Source organism: Pantherophis guttatus, chromosome 5, assembly GCF_059756535.1.
Source record: "Pantherophis guttatus breed Tessera chromosome 5, ASM5975653v1, whole genome shotgun sequence".
Taxonomy (NCBI): domain Eukaryota; kingdom Metazoa; phylum Chordata; class Lepidosauria; order Squamata; family Colubridae; genus Pantherophis; species Pantherophis guttatus.
The window spans coordinates 57,368,921-57,388,875 of record NC_142067.1 but is presented as its reverse complement, the minus strand read 5'-3'; the positions used below and the strand labels follow the sequence as shown (position 1 = coordinate 57,388,875).

General features: G+C 36.1%; 1 protein-coding gene across 2 annotated transcripts in view; it reads left to right on the top strand.

The window, feature by feature from the left end:
- Window positions 1-1,607: 1,607 nt before the first annotated feature.
- The window catches only part of U2AF1 (U2 small nuclear RNA auxiliary factor 1), a 28,319-nt gene continuing 9,971 nt past the window's right edge, over window positions 1,608-19,955 (top strand). Inside the window, exons 1-7 of one of the 2 annotated variants that reach the window (XM_034423915.2) lie at window positions 1,608-1,806; window positions 7,318-7,405; window positions 11,873-11,939; window positions 14,334-14,383; window positions 14,893-14,991; window positions 18,796-18,929; window positions 19,063-19,155. In XM_034423915.2, coding sequence (XP_034279806.1) covers window positions 1,763-1,806; window positions 7,318-7,405; window positions 11,873-11,939; window positions 14,334-14,383; window positions 14,893-14,991; window positions 18,796-18,929; window positions 19,063-19,155 — 575 coding nt within the window. In that variant the 5' untranslated portion in view covers window positions 1,608-1,762. Of the gene's footprint in view, window positions 1,807-7,317; window positions 7,406-11,122; window positions 11,190-11,872; window positions 11,940-14,333; window positions 14,384-14,892; window positions 14,992-18,795; window positions 18,930-19,062; window positions 19,156-19,955 lie in introns of both variants that reach the window. The other variant, XM_034423916.2, reaches the window with a different exon arrangement.

Below are 19,955 nucleotides of genomic sequence, written 5' to 3'. Positions count from 1 at the left end.
TCATTGTTCCTATCACCCATCTCCTCCCACTTATGACTGTATGACAGTAACCTTGTTGCTGGTATCCTTACGATTTATATTGACTGCTTCCTAATATGATTTGATTGCTTATTTGTTCCCTATGACTATCATTAAGTGTTGTACTTTATGATTCTTGACAAATGTATCTTTTCTTTTATGTACACCGAGAGCACATGCACCAAGACAAATTCCTTGTGTGTCCAATCACACTTGGCTAATAAAGAATTCTATTCTATTCTATGAAACAGACAATGGCAAACCATTTCTAAAAAACTTGCTAAGAAAATTGCTGGGGTTTGTCCATGCAGTCTGTGATAATCGGACATGGCTGAATGGGAGTAAAACATGTTTTTACTTTACAATAAAATATGGATTATCCTGAACATAGCCAATCTGAAGAACAAAGCTGTTGAAGTGGAAAGAGACAGATCTTAGTTGATATTATTGGGAATTTCACTGTAACAAAGACATAAAATGATATAGATATACTGAACAATACAAACTGCAATATACATTTTCTTTAGTCTTGCAGTTATATTGCATAAATGCTTGTGTTTACCAATGCAAAAGCTATTTTGTTTAAGATGACTGATAGTTGAACTTATCTATCTCTACCTCAGATATGTTCAGCTATCAGTCATCTCTGCTTAGCTTGTGAATTCACCTAATGGCCAAATCTGTACATCATATTAAGTGAACTATAAATCATTTTATAAATGGTTTACTGAAGGAGTAGACTGGTTCACACAACACTGTCATAATCTTAACATTGCAGATGAGAACTCTAAACTAAACTAAACCAAAACTGGAAGCTACCTTGGATGTGCAATTGCCCAGTTCATTCTGGCCACATTTCTTAAGAGAAAAAATAATTGTGAATGAGGGAAAGACTACAAAAGTCATGAAAGAGAATCTCCTATGATACAAAGGTATAGTTCTGTTCATTTGCCATCACTGTTATATAATATTCACATCTGCATTGTCTATTGTCAATTTATCTAAAATACCAAATTTAGAAATATTTTTGGCCATATTCCCAAATTTACATTCAACACTTTATTCTAACCAATTTTGGCAAATATTTTTGTTGCCTTTAAACGAAAATTATGTAAATATATCATCAAATGAAATCCAGCCAATCTTGCCTTACCTCCCCCTAATAAGTCACTAGAAGGTGGATCTAATTAGTACTTCGATGGGAGACCCAATGTAAATTACTTGTCCTGTGCACGTTTCTCTTTCCAATATCAATAAGCTATTGCAACAGGCCCATCATCCTGAAATAAGTCCTCGTCTATGGTGTTCTTATCAGAACCTTTCCACCATTTATCACACTGACTTAATTCACCGCTTTAAATAATATAAACATGTTATATGATGGGAACTAAATCTTTTTAATTGGGATATTTTTAAAAAAATCAACGGTAGAATAAAGAAGGAATAAATCGAAAAGGACGCCCCTGAAACTAATCCTCTGGAGCGGGTACAGAAACCTTCCGCTAAGGCTGAGCCACCCGGAGCCGAAAGAGAGGGTAGCCGCGCGCGGAGTACTCCGCGACGGTAGCACCAAGCGCATGCGTGAAACATTTCCCAGGAGCCCCACCTTTCTGTACCGATTGGTCATAGGCGCTCGATCATTTCACGGGTGGTGGGACGGCAGATATTTCCGTCGCGGACTTGTGACGTATTAGGTGGGTGCCAAGGGATCCGGCGGTCGGCCGGGCCGGGCAGGTTGGGAGAGATGGCGGAGTATCTGGCCTCCATCTTCGGTACCGAAAAAGACAAGTAAGTGCCCCACTCTGAGGTTTTTCTCCCTCCGAGGTCCCCGAAGTGTCTGGGATTTAGCGGGGGCGGGGGGGCACGAGGCTTGTGATAGCGCTCTGGCAGAGAGCATTCATAGCAATGGATACCCACGAGGAGCTCTTATTCTTTCTTTCGGTCTGAAATTCGCGCGTGCGCGCTCTTCAGCTCTAGGAACCCCAAGCGCGCGAAACTGCTGCCTCTTCCACAACTTGCTGTTGCTTGAATGCCTCGTGCAGACTGGAGGAGCGCTCCAGATTGCAATTAGGCAGCGCGCGCGCGCCCTCTCTTCCTCTTTCTGGAGGAGGAGGAGGAGCGCGTGGCATAATCGCCCGCGCGTTCTTCCGGAAGAGCCACTCATGGCGGGCTGCTGACGGCGAGGGCTTCCTCAGTCCGTTTCTCCTCTTTGCTTTCCCGTTATCCCAACGGCCCCCTTTTTTATGGCGGCCCATTATCCCAACGGTCCCTTTTTTTATGGCGGCGGAAGCCCACGTGAGAAGACTTTGTCAGAAAGGAGACAACACTAAAGGCCCCAGGCGGCCCTTTTCAGTATTTTCATTGCAAATAGTTCGGGCGGGAAGTCTTCCCATAAATCAAAAGCTCTTGTTGCTAACAACCCTGGAGAAAAATCCCCTGCTTTTAGCTAGACATCCCCTCTCGGTTCGGCCGAAGACATTTAAGGGAAGAGGGATTGAAAAATTTCGCCTGGCCACCATTTTTTTATTTATAATGCGAAGTGAACACTTTAAAGTTTTCTCATAGCCTTTTGAGATCCTCTGAGATTTTAAAGAAACCCTCGCTTGTTAAAACTATGTGCTATGCACATTTTATTTATTTGTGGGAGGGTTTCTCTCCTTTACTCTCCCCAGTATCAAAATATCCCTAAAATAAACACATACAATTGATACATAGCAACAAAACCATTAACAAACTTATTTGTAATTCAAGCAATGATTATTACAGTTCTGTTTTATCTATCTTCCTGACCACTAGAACGGGTGCCATCCAGAGGTTGGCTGTTCCAGAATGATATCCAGTGATAAAAAAATAATTATTTTAAATCCACCGCACCGCATCACATAATGGGCAGAATCTTCAATATTCCCTCTTAAGACAAATGGACGAGATCAGTTTATTTTACTTGAAAAAGATAGTGTTGGAAAAATATAGAAGCCAAACCATAAACAGGTTTATAAGTTAAAGGTGCCTTTTTAAATGATACTTGGAAACTTATTGAGAGACATTTCAAGTTCCTGCAAATGAGTACTACATAGCTGGAGTAAATTATCTGCCAGTAGACAGGTTGATCTGCCTTTTGATCAGTTGCATTTTTTGGATAGCTTTAGAAAAGAAGTTCCATGGAGAACACGTTCAAGTAATTGTTTTGGAAATGGTAAATGGATAAGTTACTGTCACCAGGTCCTCCCGTTTTCCATCAAGCAAAGCTGGACAGAGGCTTCTGACTGGCTGCCTAATCCATACTTGTCTCTAATGCTCTTCATCTAAGTAAGGTACTCTGCAGTTGCAGCCTCATATTTTCTATAGTCTTCCCTATATGGCAGTAGTTGTTGAAAACAGATCCAGGAATGCTTCTTCATTACCATCTCCCCTATAGAAGAGCTTATATATCAGATCCAGTTATTCATACCCCAGTCCTTGTGGCTTGGAAAAACCAAGTAGGGTATGACTCATCCAGCAAGTGATAGAGCTCATCCAGCAAGTGATGGAGCTCCCATAACCACCCGCCGTGCGGGTGGTTATGGGAGCAACGTGGAGCTCCCATGTAACACCTGCGCGAGCTGCACTGGCTCCCGGTGGTCTTCCGAGTGCGCTTCAAGGTTCTGGTTACCACCTTTAAAGCGCTCCATGGCTTAGGACCTGGTTATTTACGGGACCGCCTGCTACCACCAATAGCCTCCCACCGACCAGTACGCTCCCATAGAGAGGGGCTCCTCCGGGTGCCGTCAGCCAAACAATGTCGACTGGCGGCCCCCAGGGGGAGAGCCTTCTCTGTGGGGGCACCTACAGTCTGGAACGAGCTCCCCCCGGAGATACGGAGGATCCCGGACCTGCGCACCTTCCGCCGCACGCTTAAAACGTTTTTATTCCATCAAGCTGGCCTGGCCTAAATCTCCTTTTTAAAATTTTAAAATTTAAATTTTAAATACTAATTTTAATTTGTTTAATTATGGGATATTTTTAAAATTGAGCCAAATTGTTTAATCTGTTTTAATTTATTTTAAATTTTGTACTCTTGTGTTTTATCCTTTGGCTGTTCACCGCCCTGAGTGCTTCAGGAGAAGGGCGGTATAGAAATCTAATAAAATAATAAATAAATAATAATAAATATGACCAAAATGAATCCTAGGCAATATATTGCAGAAGTGATCCCAAGTGCTTGTTCAGACCCCATCCATGCAAAGTTCAAACCTGAGTGAATGAGCAATTTTATCAGCAAAATGTGGCAAAACATTCCACAATGGCCTGTCGAAAGAGCTTTCCTGTTTTTTGTTCACTAAACAAGGCTTCTAGGGCATATTCTGCCAATGCAATAAAAGCAACAAAATATGTTTTTTAATACTTAACTTTACAATGTAACTGAAACAAATTCATATGTATGTTTGATCAAGTTCTAGTCTTCCAGCTGTTTCAGTTGATTTATTTCCTACAGCTCCCTGATAAACTAGGAGATCCGTAAAAAAGGGAAATGCCTCAGGGCACTTTTATCAAGTGCTATGGCCATCTCTGGAGATCCAGAACTTAGCCACAGGTTCAGCAAAAGGGTGTGTCAATTTTTAATCTTCCATTCTCCCGGTAGATTGGCAATAGTTATGAGTCTTATCTAGATTAGGAAGTACAGTATAAGATTATGAAAAATAACTATAATATTGCCCATTTCCAGGTCATTCTTCAATGAAGACTTGATTTAAAATATAGCCACCTCTTGGAGTCTGGCCAAGGATTTATTTTATTTATTTATTAAATTTATGTGTCACTCCTCACCGAAGATGATTCTGATTACTTGGGATATGTATGATGTCCTGAGTCTTTGTAGAATTCTTTCATCCCAATCTTCCAGTGAATTTGAAATTGAATTGGTTTGCAACATCATGGATTTCTGGTTCACAGTTGTTTAACATTTAGAGATCTAACAGTAGTCTCACATCTATTATCAGTCAGCATTATGCTATAATATTTAAAGTTGACAATTTCTGATGTACAACAAGCACTTCTGTTATGAAGTAGCTATATATATTCACTATATAACACTTGAAATTAACAAGTAACTCTTAACTCAGGCCTAATTTGTCAAATACTTGTGCTGGTTTTATATATCATAACCAGTCCATGGTTTGCTTTTATGAATATTGTGCTGTGTCAGGTAAAATCTCTAAATGTTTTCCCCCCAAAAGAAATAACTAATAACATAAGGTAGGAGTATGGAAGTAGTAGTAGTACCGTGTTTCCCTGAAACTAAGACATGTCCCTATAATAAGCCCAATTGGGCTTTTGAGCGCATGCGGTAAAATAAGCCTCCCCCCCAAAATAAGCCCCCCCCAATACTTAAGACACATGCGCAGCTGCTGGGCAAGCAACATGGCGTGAAGAGTTGAGGCCGGAGAGGAGCCTGGCTGGCCGGGGGGGGGGAGCCTGCAGTCCCAACAAGCAGATTTTGCAAGCAGCCTCCCTCCCTCCCTGCCCTGACTGGAAGGCAGCACAGGGGGATCCCACCATGCTTCCCTGTCTGCCCGGCTCCACACAATGGGAGGGCACAGAGACATCCCGCCACTTCCCCACGTGGAAAGGAGCCCCCCATGTGTGGTTGGCGATTGGTCCCCGTGAATGCCAAAAGTCCTGCAGTGGCGGCGGGAGAGCGGGGAGGGGGTATTTCAGCCAGCCCTGGGATTGCCAGGGGAGAGGTGGGGGGATCGCCTTCCCCCGCTGCCTGCGTCTCCAACCCAACCCCGCCCTTGGCAAACCTTTTGTGTGTGTGTGTGGGTTGGATGCTAAAAATGGCCTCAACCTGCCAGGACTGGAGCTCTGAGATGTGACTTGATAAGAGGAGCTAATTGAAAGTTTAATCGGCATGGGTGCTGACAGCCGAGGTCCCTCCCCATTCCGTCCGTCTCTCTCTTTTTTTTTCTCATCATTTGCTATTTGCAAGCGGGAAAGAGCAGCTTAGGGGGAAGGGGTGGTGAGGGGGCTGCTCTGACGAGCCCACTAGCTGGGTTAAATGCTCAGGCAGCGGAAAGGTGTGGGGGGTGAATGCAGCCACCATGACGATGCCAGGATGCCAGAGTCCCTGGGGCGGCTGCTCCAGTGTCTGACTTAGCCAGGCGATCCCCAATGAGCAGAAGCTAGAGAAGGGAAGGAGGAGGAAGCGTCTCGCTCCATGCGTCTCGCTTCTCCGCTTCCCCACCTGCCACTCCCCCTTGCTGGCTGAGATTGGCAAGCCAGATTCGGGGACCTGAATGCGCTGCCGCCGCCCAGGAAAAAAAGAACGTGAGAAATGGGCTCTCTCGCAGGCCTCCTCTCTCTCTTCTCCTGAGTCCGGCTCACCGAATATGGCCTGCCAAGGTTTAGGGATAAGACACACACACACACACACACACACCCCGATAATAAGGCCAAGGCCATATTTCGGGGGTCAAAAGAAAATAAGACCGTGTCTTATTTTCGGGGAAACAGTAGTATGGAAAAGCTTTAACACTACTCTAAATGAAGATTCCGTTTCTTAGTTATACTAAATGAAATTGAAAACAATGGCTTGAATATTTATAATGTTTCCTAATATTACCTAGTTTTAATTTACAAGATGTACTATCCATATTTATTGCTCTGAAAATGCTTTATTTGGCTTTCCTATGTTATTTTTATTGACAGGAAATAGCTTGCATAGATAGGTTCAGGAAATTATCATGAAATATTTCCACATAATGTATGGTCAGATTTTTTTCTACTTTATATACGGTATTCTGAGAATCTCAAGATTTGAAAAAACAAGGTTCTTCTATAGATCTTCCCTGATTTAAATTGTTGTATGAAGCATATCTAAATTACATCCCAGTTCAACCATATAGTATTTGGGAATAAGCTTAGCTTTGTTTGTGGAATTTTCAAGGAAATCAATCTAAGATTAGATTGAGACAATTTTGAGAAGTACAGCACAGTTTATGAACTGTTTTATATGTAAGTTTATTTTGTTTATATATATCCTGCCTTTATTATTTTTAGTAAGTAAATCAAGGCAGTGAACATACTTACATTCCTTCCTCTTATTTTCCCCACCACAACAACTCTGTGAGGTAGGTTGGGCTGAGAAAGAGTGACTGATCCAGAGTCATCCAGGCTTTTGTGCCTAAGGCAGGACTAAAACTCATAATCTTCTGGTTTTTAGCCTGAAAATGTCCTGTCTAGTTGATTTATTATTTCTCTGCATGCTGATTTTACTGATCACTAACTTTCAAAAATTTCTTTATTTTTATTTGATTTCAGAGTCAACTGTTCTTTTTATTTCAAAATTGGAGCATGTCGCCATGGAGATCGATGTTCTCGGTTGCACAATAAACCAACATTTAGTCAGGTTTGTGTATTTTCTTTTTACATCTTTTTATGCAGCTATAACTTTTAAAACTTGATATTTATAAATAATTTCTAATTGGTTGAAAGTTTTTTAAATAAGAAATTAACTTTTCTAAATCCCGCCCTTTTAAATTATTTTATTCTGTAGCAGATAAAAATAATACTTCTTTGACTGTGATATATTAGAAACCAGTCAGTGATAACCTTTTGGGTCATATTTGGCATAATAAATAAATGCCTTTTTTAACTGAAGAAATCTAATTTGACTAAAACCACCTCTGATCTTTTTTCTGATAAGTAGTTATATAAAATTGCAAATATGTGTAAATTCGTGCACTTCAAAAAAAAGCTGGCATGAAAATGACTCTTCAAGGGAAATATAGGTGAAATATACTGCTCAAAAAAATAAAGCGAACACAAGCAGAAGACATCCGAGATCTGAATGAATGAAATAGCCTTATTAAATACTTTGTTCTTTACATACAGTAGTTTATACACTGCTCAAACAACTAAAGGGAACACAAAACTACTGTATGTAACAAACAAAGTATTTAATAAGGCTATTTCATTCATTCAGATCTCGGATGTCTTTTGCTTATGTTCCCTTTATTTTTTTGAGCAGTGTAATAGGTCTTGCTGAATGGGTTTTTATGTAGCACAACATAGATTTCAGCTTTTCATTTCATGCTAACTCCAGTCCAGTTATTTTTAATGTCATTAAAATAGATAATATTTCTACATCCTAATAAGTAAAAATCAAGTATATCACATTGTCGTTTAGGACTGTCATTGGTGATCTGGTGATCTCCAGGTTGAGCTTTAATCAGTTCTGCTATAATAGCCATGATGAGATTGTAGGCATTTTAATCTCCAAATTCTTAAATGTATAAGATCTATTCTGACCTAGTTGTGAATTATCAAGATAGCTTTATTACTAGTAGTACACAAATCTTTTAATGCACACTTTGTCTTATTTTATTAAATAGCAAACTTTTTAATGTATCAATTTCCATATATTTCAGCTTTTTATCTCTTAAAAATCCTAAAAATTAAAATAATAAACATTTGTTATGAAAACAAGACATCAGCTATTTGTGATGCAAATTTTGCCATACTCAAACACTGTTTAGTAAAGCTAGCTAGGATAAAAGTTGAGAGTGCAATGCTTTTGCTTCTCCCCCTAAAAATTATAACATTGCTTCAGGATGTTTTTCAATATTGCAGTCTAGTTTGTATTCCAAGTTAGTCTGCTATCCAAATATTAATAAAGCCAATCTGCTTAGCTTCCAAACAAGGCGAAATTATTAGGTGTTGCTAAAACTTTTGGTAATCAGACATTGGGCTGATCACAACTAATTTAACAGAAATATTTAGCCAAACTATTCAAATAATATATATATGATTATATATATATGAGAGAAGAAATTACTTCAGATTAGCTGGCAATAAATTGATTAGTAAGTGCTAAAACTTTAAATTGTACCTGGAAAAATGGGAGGCTGATTGCAGATGACATCTTACTGGCACAACATGATCATAATGATTGGTCCTTTTGAAAAATCTTGCTGCCTTATTTATACCTTTTGTATCTACCAGTAGGATACTTAAGAACTTTATAGAGTGTAAAATAAGATATAAACAACATCAGTAAAACAGTAATAAATATTAGTGCAAATCAAAAGGCTTAGCTAAAGAAGATCTTGATTCCTTTCCTGAAAACTGAAGTAGTTGAGAGGAGGCTACATGGCACTCCAAACAAAACACACTATAATTAGAAACTATTAGCAAATGTTGTTCTTTGATGGGCCTTTGAAAGCATGGAGATCTTGTAGAGGATTTCTCCTGTATGTTTAATATCCAGATAGATTCTTAACCTCTTTAGTATTGGAGTACTTTACAGGAAAATATATTTTTGCTTTCCATCTTTAAACTGCCTTAATGCTTTTAAAATCTTTAATAATCAGTAAAATGCTATTGTTTAATGCAATGGCCTCCAATCTTTTGTGCACCAGGGATCAGTTCAATACAGAGAGGTTTTTCCGTGGACCGGAGGGGGAGTGGTTTCGTATGCTGCCTGCATCCCACGGATGGGGCTTCTGCTTGTTTGCGTGGCCCAGTTGCTGGCATGCTGTGGCCCAGTGCTGGTCCATGGACCTGGAGACCCGTGGTTTAATGCTCTGCTAAATGTAAACATATTGTTTAAAATTTAATACCACTGTAGATTATTAAAGATATCAGGTTTCTGTGGCATTACAATTCAGTTACTATAAATTTAAGTTTTAAAAATTTAAAACTTAAAAATTTAAAGACTAGTTGCAATAGCATTTTGCTAAGAAATGTATTATTACATTTACAATTTTTAACTTGAATTTTCCAACAGCTTTTAACACCAGTAGCTGTTAGATGTAGAACAGAGTACTAGTTCTATATATTGTACAGTGGCACCTTGGAAATCAACTCATTGAATTTTGATGCAAAAATTTTGTCCCAGTACTCATTGTTTGTTGGATATTCAACGCACAAGTTAGAACTTGTTGTGGTTTTCTGCCTCGTGACTCACTACATTATTCATTATGGGAAAAATGTGTTTGGTGGTCATCATTTTTGATATTCATCTCATCTCCCAGAACTAATTAACGATGAGTACCGAGATACCACTGTATAGTAACTAGATATGCTTACAGAAATGCTGAAAGGTCAGTTAGCCTGAATTGAGAACTATAAAATATGGAGTAAATTAATTTAATTTGAATTACTCTGTCCTGTGTGTTCTCCAATTTTCTTTGCGATAGGTAACACGCAATAGCTCTAGCTTACATTATTATGGTTAATGCAGAGGTATATTACTAAAGAATATGATTTTTAAAAATCATGCAGATTCATGCCAGCTGACATAAAAACAGTATTAGCAATTAGAATCAATCATTAGTACAGAAACATCAACAATTGATAAAACAATTATTTTACAGTGGCTAAGGGTCACAGGTTAACACTGGCTGGTTTTATAAAAAGAAATATGCTCTGAAAACAATTTTGTAAATACAGTAGTTTATATCAGCTCAAATAAAAGCTCATGTAAACTAACATTTTTATTAAGTAACGTTGAGCAACTTAAACTAATATGGACAATTCAATTCTGAGATATTAGATTACTAACTTAAACATGGTTTGTTTTTTCAGACAACTTGATATTAAGAAGAACGGTACAAATGTAAGGTTTCAAGTCTGCCTGGGCAAATTCTTCAAGTAGAAAAGTACAAAGACTGAAAGGAAAATCTTTCTTTAAAGATCTGCAAAAAGTGAACATTTAGAAACTCATATTATTTAAACAGAAACTCCACCAAGAAGAATCTCGATAAGACTGGAGACTGTATGGCAATCATCTTGATATATTGACATATATTGTGGGCATTAAGCTGTCATTCTATATCTAAACTGAATGGGTTTAATTTTAAATGAAAAGATGTTCACAGATTGGCTAATGAGTTACAAAGATGTTATTCCACTTCTAAATAGTTGCTTCTTGGTGAAATTAGTAACTGTTTTCATAATATGAATACTTGAATGGTATTTTAAAAACATGGTACAAATACAAAAGAAAATAGCATACAATTTGAAAAAAAAATTAAGCAATTCACAAAAAGTTGTCTCTTTGCAATTGTCTGTTATATGCACAGCAGCCAGTAGAATTCCCCTTTTTATTTTTTTTTCCCCGCAGACCATCTTGATTCAAAACATCTATCGTAATCCCCAAAACAGTGCACAGACGGCTGACGGCTCACACTGTAAGTCCCACAGTTGGAGAAATTTTTTTTTAAGAATGGTGTTAAAGAGCCCATTCCTAAATATGAGAAAATCATGTTGGCTTCTGAGCTGCTGACATAAAGCTGTTGCAAACAGGACAAGTGATGGAACTCTTAACATAATGATCAAGAATTTGTTAAATGCCTAGGTATATGCAAAAAAGAATGGCCTTTAACAAACAAATTGATTAGAATTTTATTTTCTTTAGGAGAATGTGAAACATTGCTTTTGTATTGTTAAGACTAAGCATTAGGCATTTATCAAAAGTCTTGGTCTTTTTGTCTGAATTTTTTTTGCCATTAACGGTAAGTGAAACTTAGAATTTGTTTCACCTTAACGCTCTTAGACAATAGAGATTTCAGGACAACCTTATTATTGTGTGTTAAGACAACCAGTTTCAGACATTTTAACATGATTTTTATGGCATCAAGGATCAATTATTAAAATAGAATTGTTGCATTTGAAATTAATACAATAGTAAAGTGTTGTGAGATCTCTATTTTTTAATGTTAGGGTGGTTCAAAAGGGACACATATTTTTCTCGTGGGAGAAAATAACATTCTCTCTTTCAGCACTGAGACTCAACTAAAAGTGATCACCAGACGGAAATCAGTTTGTTAAACTTATTTTCCATAATATAAAGTTGTTGCGTTTTGTATTTCAGACCATTGCCCTCTTGAACATTTACCGTAACCCTCAAAACTCTTCCCAGTCTGCTGACGGTTTGCGCTGTAAGTTCATACAAGTTCCTTCACTGGTTCCCTGGGCTTGATTGTCAGAGCTCAGTGTCAACTGAAGCTGATCTACCATTTTTAGTTTAACAAAGCAAACTGACCACATTTTGTAAAATGTGTCTGAAAATTTTTGTCCTCAAAACCCAGCCTCCCATCCCAAATTTTGGCTACCCACCTATTTTAAATATATACATGTATTGCTTTTTTAAAGGAACAAGTTAAAAACCTTGAGTCATTGTTCTGCTTCTTGGTCCTTGCCCCTAGCCCCAGTCTTTTCAGTGTATTTTTGATACTTGCTGTTATTCAGTGATTAGATCAACAGCACGTTAACTTAATTTAAAATGTTCCATCTATATTTAGATGTTTAAATCACTTTAATTTGACCTCTCTGTGTAGGTACACTTAAAATTTATTTCTTAATTTGAAAACTGAAATTTAGTAAGTAATGGGAAAATGTGAAAATTAATTTGAACTGAATACCTATGTAGTTATGAAATATGAAAATCTTATTTGTCTACTGTACACCAGTAGAAATAAATGATTTAAAAGGGTAAATAATTGAGCCAGTCTATGATTTGCTCTTGAAGCAGTTAAACAATGCAATGATCAAGAATAGTTAAGCACAATCTACAAATTATGGTGCTGTCTCCGTTTCCCACTGCTAAATAATATGCAGTGATACATCATTATCTGAACATATGTTAAAATTTCCTTCAGCCTAAAAATTAATTTATATTTAAGCTATATGGTTTGCTGTGAAGTTGTTACAATTGGCCCAAAATCTGCTAGCTGAACATTCAGCAGCAGGTATGTTTCAAAATAATGTAATAAACATTCAAATATAGTGTTTAAAATTTAGTGTTACTAAAGTTATTAAATAATCAACAGCATTTTGCTGTTAAGGATTTGCATGGTTTGTTAGAAGACAGTTTGGTTATTAAATGTTTACATTGTTTAACTACTGTGCTCCCCTTTGCTGTAATACAATGGCATCAATAGCATCTAGTAATAGTACTCTGATGTTATATGCATTTAGTCCAGAGTACTATTTAGTAATTTGATTTATTTAGGATTATCTTTTACAGGAAAATACTTTTATTAAATTTAGGAAAATCACAAATGGCAACAATTGATGTACTAAGAGAATCTGAGCAAATAGATAGCCATTAAATTACGGTATAAATAGCATATTTCAGAATTTTGTTGAGACTCTTTTAATGCATTTTAAAACCTCATAAAAGATTTAAATGAGTAGATATATTTATTAGTGTTTAGTATCCAATTTTATATGTGTTGTTTTAATTTAAGTGGTAAATGTAGCCATTAGCCAGTTTTCCTGAACTGATTGTCCTACATATATATCGGATTATAGTTCCCACACTCTCGGCATACTGTTAGCAGTTATAGAAGTTATACCGCAATATATCTTGAAGGCACTGGGCTGTCTGTTAATACATTGCTGTTATCTTTAATGAAATATATCTAAAGTTGATCATAGATAAAGAATTATAAAGCGTTTGGGAAACAACTACTTGAATTTTCCCAGACATCATCATTTCAGACTCTTGTTTGTAAAGCTTGTTATTTGAAAGTATAAAATGCTTTCAATGAACTAGAATCTTTTAAGCTATTCCATTGTATTTAAAATTGGATTAAATGGATATAAACAGCATTAATATCTGTTTAGTAAAGGACTTTTTTGCCATCAATTTTTGCCATACTCTTTCATTTGAATTAAGTATATTTAAAACATTTGCATTCAATAGGTGGCCTAATTGCCTATAAAGTGTTCAACTTAAGGCATGGAAATAATATTGCACGGCTTGCTTTAACTGTTATGAAATTTGCAAGATATTTGGAACAAAATTCCTCCTCCAATCAGTAAATACAATTAAAATGGAGGGCTTATTGAAGGAATATATTGTGTTAATAGCTGTGCTCAATTGTACGATTGTGAGCAGTTTTAGTTGTATCACCAAAAAAAAAAAAAAATTTACTTTTAGGAATAATAATTTTAACATGATATTCCCTTAGAATATTTAATGTCTTTTCTTACTTTAGTCCTAGAAGTTATATTTGAAAGATACTTACAAAAACTGTAATGTTGGAGTATTTAACATCAGATTAGTTTCCTCAGTTATCACTCAACTATTATGAAAGTATGCGTTTGGGTTGTTGATTGAAACTATAAAAATTACTGTTTTTTTTTAGGGACTTGCAGAACTGCTCATGGTCTATATCTAATTTTTAGCTATATTTATTATATATTTTTTACTCCAGTAGACGGCTTCTACTGTCATTTCACTAAAAATAATAAACTGTATGCTCAAAAGACCTTTGTATTGTTACAGTACAAAACAGGTTCTAATTAATGTGACTTGATATTTACAGGTGCTGTGAGTGATGTTGAAATGCAGGAACATTATGATGAATTCTTTGAGGTATGTTATACTGAATAAAGCTTAGACATTTTTGTAAATGTGGAACATCAAGAACTACTTTACTGTAGTTAAATCTACATTCTGATATTTATAATGGAGTAAAATATTTTTTAAAAAAATTTGCCCAATGCTTTTTAGGCTACATGTTGTGTGCAAACCTGAGTGAGTAATTAAATTTGAATTTATTATGGTTGATTACATAGTTAGCCAGATGTTTAAACTGGATTTGGCACCTCCCTTTACCCATTGAACCATTCCCAAGACATGGAATAGGCAGATTTTACTGTTTGATGGTATCATTGCAGGATGTAAGCTGTTCAAGTAAAGCTGCCTTTTGAGTTTATTCTTATTATTTGCAAACCACCAAAACCATTTGGTAATTGGTGAAAAAAATATAAAATAAAGTTTAAATAAAATAATTATTGTGATGGCTATTTATGTATTTAATAGTTTTCTTTTTGTGTCATATTGAAAATAATTCAGTGACAGTAAGCTTTTTGTCTATCTAGGAGGTCTTCACAGAAATGGAAGAAAAATATGGTGAAGTAGAAGAAATGAATGTCTGTGATAACCTTGGAGATCATTTGGTTGGAAACGTATATGTAAAGGTAAGATGTAGAAATGAATACAGATGTAAATTAGGCATACTAAATGGAGTATGTGATTTATTTTGAACCTAAACCATGCTGCATTTGCTAGACTATTGCAGATGAGACCATGATTGGTCAGAAAATATAGGATGCTTTTGTTATTTCAAGTCTAGAACAAAACCCAGAAAAATTAGAGTGTTTTACCCAAAGTAGAGAAAGCTTGTTGCACATTGTCCTTTTTCAGCAGCATAGCATATCCCACTACCTTTTCCCTAGTTTCCCAATGCTTTCCATTCCTCCACCCCTAAATGCCCTTGGCCACCAAAGTTCCTGATAATTTTTTTCCACTCATCTCTACTGCCCTGAAGGTATTTTGGCCTCCTTTTGTTCTATGTCTGGAACAAAACAATCCCAATTTATTTTGTATCTGAACCAAATCCGTATTTCAATTTAGGCACAAGCCACCCTAAAATAGCTGTTCTGTGCACATCCCTAATCTACATGAACAACAGGTAAATATCCATGCCTGCTGGTTAAAATGTAAATATCTTTAAATGTACTGCTTTGAATGTCAATGAAATACTGTATTTTTTGAATTATAAGATGCACCGGAGTAAGACACAGCTTAGTTTTTGGGGAGGAAAATAAGAAAAAAAAATCTGCCTACTAGGTATTCATCTGGCTAGTGTCCTGAGTCTGGTCAGCTTCATCACATTGGTTTGTTGGTTTTCAGTGCACATGCACACTTTTTATCCCCTGCTTGGGGATAAAAAATAGCTTTTAAAGCACAGCTGAGAAGGAGCAGCAATGAGAAAAGCAGGCAAAGCAAGGAGATTTCTTCACTTGCTAGCGCCTCGTTAGGGCTGAAAAAAAGTTTCTAAAGCACAGCTGAGCGCCTTTTTAGGGCTGAAAAAAACCTTCAAAAAAGCTACATTCGGAGTATAAGATGCACCCACATTTTCAGCCTTTGTGGGGGGGGGAGTGCGTCTTATACTCTGAAAAATACGGTAATAACATTCTTACAAAGTGTGAGAGAATGTGCACAGTACTCAAAGACAGTTGGAAAAATGATCTTCAGAGTGCCTGAGAAGGATTCATTGTAAGGCCAGTGATTCTCAAACTATAGATGGTGGGAGATAAGATCAACATAGAGGTGGGTCACATTAAGAAAAGTCTGGTCAGGCTTGCTGAAGCAGTGGGACCCCTGTTGGAAATTGTTCAAGGTTTTGCTCTTCTTTTTGTCTCCACAAGCCTGCAGTGGGCAACTGCCATGCCACAAAATTTGAGAAGCCCTGTGATTAAAATATATATATATCAAATAGTCCTGCCTTCTGACATATATTTCTGCTCAACTGTAACATTAATTTTATTCATAGGGCAGCCAGGTGGGCACACAAATTTATACTTTTCAGAAATTGCAGTATCACTAAGTTTGAGAGTTACTAGCATAGTTAGTACATTTCAGGGCCCAAGTTCTTTATCAAGAATGCAGAAAGCTCCATTTCTATACCTGGATATGTTTTCATTGCTCTTTATAAAGAACTTGGAATCTGCAATACATTAGATTAAACAATAAAAAAGCATTGTTTAAGAATATCTGGATGACTTCTCTGCCATAAGTACTGTAAAACTTCTAAGCACACGTATACATTTTCACAGTAACATGTCTTAACTGCAGGCAAAGTCCACTATAAATGACTGGCGTGTTATGCATCAAATTTTTGTTACAAATTCTCCTTTGAAGAGAATGTTTTTTTCTAAATTCTGGTTAGAATACAGAAACATTCTAGAATAATTAGGTTCCAATGAAACTTTGTCTTGGTAACACTGTTGAAACTAAGCAAGCAAAATAAATAATATTCTGTGATATTTGATACTTTATCCCAAAGGTGTTTTTTTCAAGAGAGAACCTGACTTTCTGGTTTTTCTTTGAAGAAATTTCTTCAAAGAAAACCAGAATGTCCAGTTGCCTCTTGAAAAAGAGAAAAAAGCACCTTTGGGACAACCATGACCTGGATGACTGAGAATCTCCATAGACATTTGATACTTTACTTCTGTTAAAACTCTATATGCTATTAAAAGGTTATATACTTTCTAAAACAGTAATTTCTGACATTCATTTAAAAAGACTTTTATTAAAATCTTATTACAGTAGACAATTAGATTAGAAAAAGTTATTTTCCTCTTTCCCTTTTGAAGCCTCTAGTTTGAGCTAATTTTCATGATTCCTTCTCTTATTTGTATTATTTTTATTATCAGTATTGTCACAAAATATTGTCAGGTAGCTTACTTTAACAAGCCACTTTACATGTATAGAATTAATTGATTGTTATAATGATAAGATGGCATTCTTTTTAAATTCATACTAAGGCTAGAGGTTTTTGAAAACTTCTATTTGTTAATGGAAAAATTAATATTCTGCTATTGATTATTTGGCTTAAACAAGGGACAAATGAAAATCAGGATAACAAAAACCATGCCCTAGATTGCAACAGAAAGATGTCATATAAACTATAAAATAAGCTGCAATTGAAGAGTATGTCAGCTGCAGAGAACGCCCTTTTTTCACCCTAACTAAATGTACCTTTGCAACATGCACACAGTAAGTGCATTGATATATTGACAAAATATTATTTTAATTTTTTTGTTTTCAAAAATGCCTAGAATTTTATGATTGGCTTAAATATAAGTATTAGAAATAAATACATGCTTTCCCAATGTCTCCTAATATTGGAAAATGCAGGTGTTAAGCATTCCAGAGGAAATGTGTTTGATTTAAATTATTATTTTAACTGTTATTTGTTTAATATATCAGTTTATAATATGATATTTGTTATAATGACTATGTTTAGGGAGTTTTCAGGAAGTCCCTAAATCAAATATTTCTAAATAAACATCAATAAGAGGAATGGAGAAGATATGCTGACCTTGCTCCCATTATTGTAGTGTCTTCTATTCCAATTTCCATAAATGACATTATTTTAAGACAGCCAAGGTCCTCCTTGTGTTTAAGTAGTTATACTCTTTCAGATCCTTACTATTAAATATCAAAGATCAAGGTCCAAAGCGGCAGGGTCAATTTTTAATCCCATCCAGTCAAAAAGCTCAGAGCAATACTACTTGAAATGGCCAAATTTTGCCAAAATAATTTTCTTTTCTCTTGGAGACAAAGGTCCGGAACCTAAATGTTTTATAGGAGCATGCAAAATGCTATGTCTAAATGTTTCAGGCATAAACTTAAAACATCCTAGCAAAAAATATTAAGGTATTTTAACATACACAATATATGGAAACAACATTGGATAGGAACCCCCCCCCCCCTCCTTCAATGTCAAAGTTTGCTTTGCATCTTGGAAAAGCCAGCTCCTGCAATATGGACAACATTGAACTAATTTTGCACTGGCCATGGTAGATGCCCACACAGGTGGGACAAAATACCATCACCAAATTGTGACTGTGAGGCTGAAAAACAAACTATTCAACGTATAATGACATAGTGCCAAAATAGAGCCTATAATGGAGACTTCTTATCTGTGACAAATGAAGCAAAATTATATTTAATCTAGACGTACATTTATAATATTCTAGATTTTATATTTCATATTTTGTATTTCTGTCTCTTGTATTTTTTATTGAAATGTGATGTGCCATGTGATAATCAAGCAACAGTAATATTGTGGCTTGAAACACTTCCAGAATGTTTGGGAAAATTCACTTCATGCTCAAACTATTCTGAAACAAATATTTTGTGCACCTCTATTTCTTACTTTTCCCTCTGATTCAATTAAACTAAATAGAACCTTTTATAAAACATTATTTCAGTTTCGACGTGAAGAAGATGCAGAAAAGGCTGTGATTGATCTGAACAATCGGTGGTTTAATGGACAACCAATTCATGCTGAGCTTTCCCCCGTGACAGATTTCAGAGAAGCTTGTTGCCGTCAGTATGAAATGGGGTAATAAACCTGTCTTTATTATTGTTTTATGTCTCTTAGAAATTATCTTATGTGACTAAAGGTAATTAATAAAATCAGAGAGAAAGCTGTAATATTCTTCATTAATCAGTTTGATTAATTTCTTTACTCCCAGAGAGTGTACAAGAGGAGGTTTCTGTAACTTTATGCATTTGAAGCCTATTTCTCGAGAATTGCGACGTGAGCTGTATGGCCGCCGCCGCAAGAAGTAAGTATTTCTGTATTGTGAAATTTCAAAAGTATTTTTAAAAAGCATATTATTTAAAAATAATTGTCAAATTGTGCAAAGAGGCAGAACAAACAATAGATCATACACTCAGCTTGTACGAGAAGATTGGAGAAACTGATTATAAAGAATGACATAACACAATTGCCAAAATGAGTCACTAGAACATCTGTAAAAATTATCATGTGTCAGTAATGAAAAATTGATGGGAACATAGAGCAGAAAAAGTAGTTGAAAATAAGCAGGTTGAAATATTGTGGGATTTCCAAATAGAAAATAATATAATCTTGGCACATAACATACCAGATTAGTGGAGATTGAAAAGAAGAAAGGGTGGACAATTGATGTGGCAATGCTAGGGGATAGTAGAACAGAAAACAGAATTGGAGGTCACAAAGTATCAAGATTTGAAAGTTGAAATTCAAAGTTTATGGCATAAACCCACTGTGGTAGTCCAGTGGTCATTGGTACACTGGGTGCCATACCAAAACAAATTGGGCAGCACTTAGAAGATATGTGCATTAACAAAATTTCAATCTGTGAATTACAAAAGGCCATGCTACTTGGATCATCAATGCTAATTGATCTATGCTAATTATAACATCCTAAGTTCTTAGGAAGAACTCGGTATGTATGTAGACCAACTGCTAACCAGCTAAACAAACTGGCAGCTGTAATTTCACCTTGTCACCGGTATGTATGTAATAATAAATGTACATGTCACCCAATTGCCAATGACTGGGTGGTTTACAACTATTAAAACATTTAAATGCAGTGAACAG